Raw genomic sequence first — 7,634 nt, forward strand, 5'->3', positions numbered from 1 at the left:
CTAGGCTTGACCCTCGGGATACTGAACTGGGTCACAAGCTGTGATCGTGAAGGGAAAGTAGTCTGGCTTCTCTGGAAGGGAGAAGATCTCAGCACTGAATGGCAACTAGTTGCTCTGAAAAACACAAGAAAGAATCAGACCAAAGAAAGCTTTAGAACCGCGGCCCTGAGTAAGCATACTGAGTACCAAAGTGACGCCCGGAAGATAGAGGGCACATCCGCGCGGCTGTGCGCACAGCAAAGACCGGGAAACCGTCTGCAAGGGAAATCACCAGACCAGTGTGCGCGTAGGAAACCTAAGAAGGGATCGCTCTTAAACATTTTGTTCACATATCCCCACCTCTGTGTGTGTGTGCGAGTGTGTGTGAGTGTGTGTGTGTGCATGCGTGTGTGTTGTGCAGTGTAGGGGGGGTTGCTTTTTGTTCTTTGCATTTACTATTACATGTGAAGCCAAGTCACATGTGACTTATAAATCATTATATGTGAAATCAAATGACATGGTTTATGTTTTTCCATGATTCAATAATTCTTCTGAATTAAATATTTTGTGTTTTACCATGATTAAATCTTTTTTTCCCCAAACCAATGGCCTTACATTATTTATTGTTAAACTCTCTATGCAGAAGCCTAAAAACCAGGGAGAAAACCAGATATTTGCCAATAAAAGTTCAATGGATCAGATGGCAGCAACGTCTTAAATTCGGCATGACAGACCACTAGAGAGCCTGGGTAAATGCGCCCTCGCTCAGGGAGCTCCTTACAGACCACTCTTGATTCTTCTCCAACATCTTCTCTTGGAATGGTACCTGGTCTTATTACCAGTTTTCATTTGGACCCATTGGGGTGTGGGCTGATTCTGCTTTTGTTTCTTGGCCAGGAATCTCTTGATCCTGCAAGTCTTATGAGAGGATGTTGCGAAGGTGGAAAACCATTGCACTGCGCAGCTTAAATCATTCTTCTGTGTTGTCTTTAGTTTGTGTTTGCACACCAGGCTCTGCTCAGAAAAGCAGATCCAGTTACTGGGGATTTGAATGGTCTGAAGGTTGATGAAGGTCTCTGTGGACCAGTTTGCATTTAACTACTAAGCTTGATGGTGATCCCATCTAGCATCACTATAGAGGAAAGGTCTGGCGACTTCCTTACATGAAGACAACAGGCAAGAACCCCGAGGGAGCCGTTCTACTCGATGACACCTTCCATGACCTGGAATCCGTTCCATGGCAGTGGGTTTGCTTGCAGGAGGTAGGGGTTTGGGGCCAAGCCCTCCCAAACTGCAAGTCAGGCAGGAGTTCTATGAAGGTAGTGATTGGTGTTGAGACCATGCACCAACATGCTTCAGGGTTCAATAGTTTGCACACCCAGTGCTCATTCCTCCAATCTCCTTCCAGCTGAGCCTGCTCAGGAAGCCGGTGTCATCCCAGAAATCTTCCTTTGGGTCATTGTGAGGACTAAGGTGCGCCTGACCCAGACCATGGCATCTCCAGTGGCCTCGTGCGCATTTACAATCTAGACGATGAATAAGAAAGAGCAGAGAAGAACCGAAACTTTTGAATGACCGTGTTGGCAAAGAACATTCAAAGTACTATGGACACTAGAAGAACAAGCAAATCTGTCTTGGAGGAAGTATAGCCAGTATGTTTCTTGAAATAAGGAGAATGAGACGTCATCTCCCGTGCTTAGGAAGTGTTACCAGGAGAGACCAGTCCCTGGAAAAGGACATCGCGCGAGACAGCGATAAAGAGGAAGGCCCTCCACAAGAAGGATTCACCCAGCGGCTGCAACAAACGGTGCAAGCAGAACAATTGGGAGGATGCCGCGTGCCCTGGTAGTGCTTCCTTCTGAAGCACAAGGGTTGCTTGGAGTCTGAGCTAACGATCGGCCCTCGGGAACCCCCAGCCCTCCATGCGTACTTAGGACTGCTCTGGTCAGAACAGGGGAGGTGACTAAACTTATGGCCCCACAATGACCTTTTTCTTGCTCGCACTACATCTCCAGAACTGGTCCCTGGGGGGCCTGGATTCTCACAAGGGAGGAGTCAGGCTGCTGGGAGAGCCAGCCTCGAGAGTGCTGCCAATCACAGAGGCCAAGTGCAACCAGACATGCTGCCCGTCTGCTGGCTGTGGGAGCTCTCAGAAAAAGAACACTCTTCATTTCTACAGGTCAAAGCAAGTGATGCGGTCATTCCTAACTGGGGCAGGGCCTTGATGGTGCCGTGTTTGTGAGCCACCCCCATGACCACCTCCAAGATGGACTGATTTTGTCTTCACGTGGACTCTGTGAAAAGCCAACTGCTGCTGGTCACGGATGTCCACAGGGGTGATGTTCTCTTTTCCTAGGACAATGGGGACAAAGCATCACAAATCAGTGACTGAAATGCCAGCGATGAATTGCCAGGAGGAGGCACATGCTTGGGGTGCAAGGTGTCTTCAGGACCACACTCTTTCTGCCAACTACCAAGGCGGGAAGAGCTGCCCTTGCCTCGTCCAGCTCCTGGTGGCCCTGGCTTATAGCCCCATCACTTTAGTCTCTGCCTCTGTCTCTACTTGACCTTGTCCTCTGTGTCGGACTATTACTCTACTCCTTGCCTTGCCTTATAAGGACCCATGATTGCAGGACAAGAGCCCACCCTACTCTAGGAAGACATCATGTTAGCTAGTCACATTGCAGAGACTCTGCAAATGAGGACATAATCGCAGATACAGGGTTAGGAGGGTTAGGATAGTGGGACGCAATTCAACCCGTGACAAGCCCTCGGCCCCTGTTTGTGTAGAATCACCCGAAATGCAAGGTCTAAGGAAAGGGTGGGATTAGGACTTTATCAGCCTTGGCTAGTCAACAGAATCACCTGGACATCTGTTGTCATTTTTCTTTTTAAATAATTTATATTTTATGATGGCAGAAAAAAACAGAATATACCTACTTGTATACCAATTCAACAGCATCTTCATGTCCAATTCAGTGACATTGGTATGTTCTTCAGGTTGTACCATCTTTCTTGATAGACTTTTCTGAATTGGTTCCCCGTCATCTACTAAGACTACCTGGGCCCTGAGCTTGTCACTAATCTCTTGAGTTACTCTTGTCAGCCTGGTCCCATCTAGAGAGGCCTGGAAGAGCACACTGTTCAAGGCGGGCATTCTTTTCACGTTTAGCTGAACAATTATTTGGTTGTAAAAAGACTAATATCAAAAAAGACTATAGAGCAGTTGTTCTCAACCTGTGGATCGCGACCCCTTTAGGGGTCAAACCACCCTTTCACAGGAGTCACCTGATTCATAACAGTAGCAAAATCACAGTTATATAGTAGCCGTGAAAATAATTTTATGGTTGGGGGGTCACCACACCATGAGGAACTGTATTACAGGGTTGCAGAATTAGGGAGGTTGAGAACCACTGCTATAGGGCATAGTTTCATGTAAGGTTTAAAAAGGATTATCTGCAGTCAATGGTTCATCTAGTTCGTAGTGGCTCTGGAATGACTGGGTTCCATGAGCCTTTGATATGTTGGTCCTATTTCCCTTTTATCCGCATTCTTGTTCAGTAATGGTAGGCGGGCACCATCCAGTCCCGGAGCTGGGTGCCATTAAAGATGCAGATTCACAGCCCTTGGTAGCCCCCCTGAATCACAGTCTCTGGGCATGGTTCCTAAAAACCTGTATTTGTTTGTAACTCCTCAGATGATTCTAAAGATTGACTGAGTTTGGGGACCACTGAATGACAGCCAGCTGAGATCCTTCCTCACCCCTCTTCTCAACAAATCCGTCCTTGGAATGAGAAAAGCAAAGGCTGCCCACGGCCCCTATTTGGAAGGGCACCTCACTCCCCGGCTGGGGCATTCCAACCATGATTGCGCCACTGCCTCCTGAATATGGATAGCCCACATTTAAATGTTATCTCAGCCAAGGGTAGCTTTGAAAGCTTAAAGAGGAAAATTAGCTTGATAATTCAGCCTCAGCTTCCAGATCCCCGAGACTTCTCAGGCACAGTAGCCCGTCACAGAGCAGAAATCTGAAAGGAAATCACCCCAAGGTGACATGCCTCCTCCTTCGTACTTTATCACCAACCAAGGACATAAGGCCACGGGTAAAGTTCGCTTATTGGCTTAATTTTTTTCCAAGTAAACATGGGCCTATTAGGTCGCTTTGTCGATGAATGCTGTGTCTTCACACAGTGAAGACATTTTTACAAATAAAACGTTTAGGCTCACTATGGCCAGGTCTCCCCATTCCCCCTCTTCTTACCAGAGCCCCGAGAGAGAGTCCTTTGGGTAGCTCCATCCTTATTAGATGCAGATCCTGTTCACTCGCTTCCAGCTTGTCTCTCACGGCATGCGGGGCGGGAGATTATTTGCAAGCAGCCAAGGTAATTACCATCCAGCAGGGTCCAATTGTTTTCAATTAAAAGCTTTACTGCAGTCTTTAGTTTTTAATACCATTGTGGCCATCTGCTTCCACTGAGGAGCTACCAGCCAAAAGCCCCGGCCCCATCTTAATGCCATCCACTCCTTAGGACCATTCTCTTCCCAAATGAAACATCACGGTCGTCCAGGAGATGATGGGAACGGCTCCACACATCTTGGGTGGCCGGGAAAGCTGTGCTCTGGAAGGTCACTCCTCAGGAAGACAAGCAGTCCCTCTCTCTGCCGGAAGAAGCTAGATGTGTGTCTTCATTCTCTGCTTCACTAACCAGGAAGATGCTCAACTCTACCCGCTCCATTTCCTCTCCCGCCCAGCTCCACCAGGAAGCATCTCTGGATGGCAGTTTCATCACAAACATCACTGTGGTGGGGACCATTTCCATTTTTGACATTTAGTGTCTGTGGTCCTTGGAAATTTTATGTCAACTAGACACTCCGGCTAGAAGTGGGGTCAAATCTGTCAATCAAGTGGTAGCTTCCTGACACCTCTTTTGGGGAGTGGCCTTTTGTATAAGAATGAGGGGTACTGGGACCTCTCTCTCTCTCTCTCTCTCTCTCTCTCTCTCTCCCTCCCTCCCTCCCTCCATCTTTGTCTTCCTAATTGTTGAGACTCCACCCCTGACCCTGAGAGCCGCTGGTACCCTTCCCTGTTTCCCCCACCTTTGGAGTCACCAGATTCTGCACACCCCAGCTCTGCTCCTCCTGTTTGCTGCTTGTCTCACACCTGCAGCTCTGTGAGTCTCACGAGGGACCTTTGCTGCCAGCATCAGGCTGATGGACTTGAGTGGGACTGGGCTGGGTGTCTTCTTGATATATAAATGCTTATTGACATATGGCTCTTTCTTACACATAGATGAGTGTCCTTGGGTTTGTTTCTCTTAACAATCCAGCCGAACACAGTGTCTGTCCAACTCTACTTAGCTTGTCATAACACAAACACTCCAAAAGCAAAACCGCACTCACTGTCATTGAGTCAAGGTCGACTCACAGCGACCCTACTGGACAGGGTAGAGTAGCTGAGTCTTTGACTGTTGATGAGATTAGAAAGCCCCCGCCTTTCTGCTAAGGAGAGCCTGGTGGTTTTGAACTTTGGACCTTGCAGATTGCAGCTCAATGAGTAGCCACCTCCGCTCCTGACCCCACCTTAGACAGACAAGTGGGAAGAAGCTACATGAATTATCCAAAGGAGCCTCACGCTGTGACGCAGTGTTTACATTGTTTTGTCTCTTAGAAGCTGGGGCAGGGGTGTCCCTGGGGTTGATGCCACCTCATGTGGTCCCTCGTGGTGTTACGCCCTTGACTGCAAGGACCTCCTCCCATACCAGACCACAGACTCCTTAGTAATGCTTACTGTCCTTTTTAATCATAGAATAACGCGTAACGAGTATAGTTGTACATCGTGTAAATGAAAGTGTGCCTTGTATGAATCCCAACTATGAAATCCTTCAGTGCAACCTTCCTACATCGAAGAACAGCATTAATAGCTATGCCGTCAGTCCCCGAGGGGAGACCTTTTTCCTTTTCTCATCTTTTCCTTTAATTACTACTTCATTCTCAAACATATATAGCGATAGGTTCACAAATACTACTTATGACACCATTGTTGCTGAAACGCCAGAAAATTTGACGAAATCGATGTCTGTAAAACACGGACAATGACAAAAGCAATCATGCTCCTGACTGGGAGCGACTGGAGATGAGACGCGATTGGAAGTGTCCCTCTAAGGGGGGGGAAAGTAGCAGTTCTGATTGGAGCGTATTAGAAGGTTCAAAAAAGTAAATTAGCAGAATTTAGGTCCCAGAGGTGTCCAACAACCATGGGGCCGGTTATGCTGGGTGATGCTCCATTCAGTGGTACATCGGGTTACAATGAGTCCAAATCGACCCCACTAGCAGCAGCAGTGGGTATACTGATACATGGAAGCTGGTGTACCCAAACTGTAAAATCATGTCTTATTGTTAGAAAAACTACACAAATATTTTTATTTTAAAATACCTATCTGCTGGAGCACTGTCCCCAAAACTCTATAGGCAGTCATTTGATGTCACCCGTTCTGGCCCCTGGGGGTGTTTCACACACTCTGCCATAAGGGCATTCATTGGCTTGGGTTCCATTTTGTGTCCTAGACCACTAAGTTATTGGAAATCAATGCAGGTGTGTTTTCACCTCATCACAAGAGGTGGCTCAGGGGTTACACTTGGAATTTCCAGCACAAGTTGAGTCCACTCCTGTTGGTTTGCCTTGCGAACTGGACCCATCAAAACCTTTCACATCACTCCCTTCTCTCTTCACTCCTGTGCTCAGTGGCCAGGAGACAGAGCTTCAATCACTAAGAAGCTGTAGCAGGACACAGGGGAAGGGGTGCCCTTCCTGGCCAAAAGCAGAGCCTTGCAAAAATAAGGCGTGTGACAGAGCAGAAATTCAGAAGGCACTTCAGAGTCCTGAACGGCATGGAATCTGCTTAGGACAGTGGCCACTCGGATGTGTGAGAAACAACGTAAATAATGCACTGTTTCTGGACTTGCCAGTAGAACTCACTGTTGTTTGCAAAAATACAATCAATGCATTCCCAACTGATAATCAGACAAGAATAGATAGCCACAAAGAGTCTGAGACAGCCAGAGGTAGCCATGTTCCTGTTCCAGACCAATATATAATTTCCAGTATGGGCATAGTAAAATTAACCTCTTCTTAAAATTGTCAGGGGCAAAGGAAGGCCAGAAGGAACTAGCCACCGTAAGGCAATCTTGGCTGTAAAGAGAGAAATTGGTGTGTGTCGATCTTTGCTGTTCTCTACATACTTCTGACTCCCCCTTTCCCAAGAACGTAGTAAGAGCGGCGCCCCCTTGGATCTTTGACATGCGGGAAGGCATAGGGTTCGCTTTAGCCAAAGAAAGGAGAACCCAAGCAAAGGGTGCATCCAGGTTACCTTTCTCCCATCACACTTACAAGGAGCCCTGAGGCACAGTGGTTACATGCTTGATGCTAACAGAAAGAGTGTTTCAAACGCCCTAGTAGCGCCACGGGAGAAAGACCTGGCTACCTGATCCCAAAGTATTGTTGTGGTAGTTAAGTGCTATCAAGACCATTCCCACCCATAGAAATCCTGTGCACAACAGAACAAAACACCTCCTGGTCCCGCAACATGCTCACAACTATTTCTACGCTTCAGTCCATTGTTGCAGCACCGTGTCAATCCATCTTGTTGAGAGCATTC

The 7,634-nt window shown here is 47.5% G+C and overlaps 1 protein-coding gene across 1 annotated transcript; it reads right to left on the reverse strand.

Moving 5' to 3' along the window:
• Nucleotides 1-756: 756 nt before the first annotated feature.
• Nucleotides 757-1,719, reverse strand: LOC142453133 (large ribosomal subunit protein eL39-like). Its single transcript, XM_075554211.1, has 2 exons — nucleotides 1,690-1,719; nucleotides 757-993 (listed from the first exon to the last, which is right to left on the reverse strand). The coding sequence occupies exons 1-2, from the start codon at nucleotides 1,717-1,719 to the stop codon at nucleotides 757-759; spliced, it is 267 nt and encodes an 88-aa protein (XP_075410326.1).
• Between the last annotated feature and the right edge of the window lie 5,915 nt (nucleotides 1,720-7,634).

This window comes from Tenrec ecaudatus, chromosome 7 (assembly GCF_050624435.1).
Source record: "Tenrec ecaudatus isolate mTenEca1 chromosome 7, mTenEca1.hap1, whole genome shotgun sequence".
Taxonomy (NCBI): domain Eukaryota; kingdom Metazoa; phylum Chordata; class Mammalia; order Afrosoricida; family Tenrecidae; genus Tenrec; species Tenrec ecaudatus.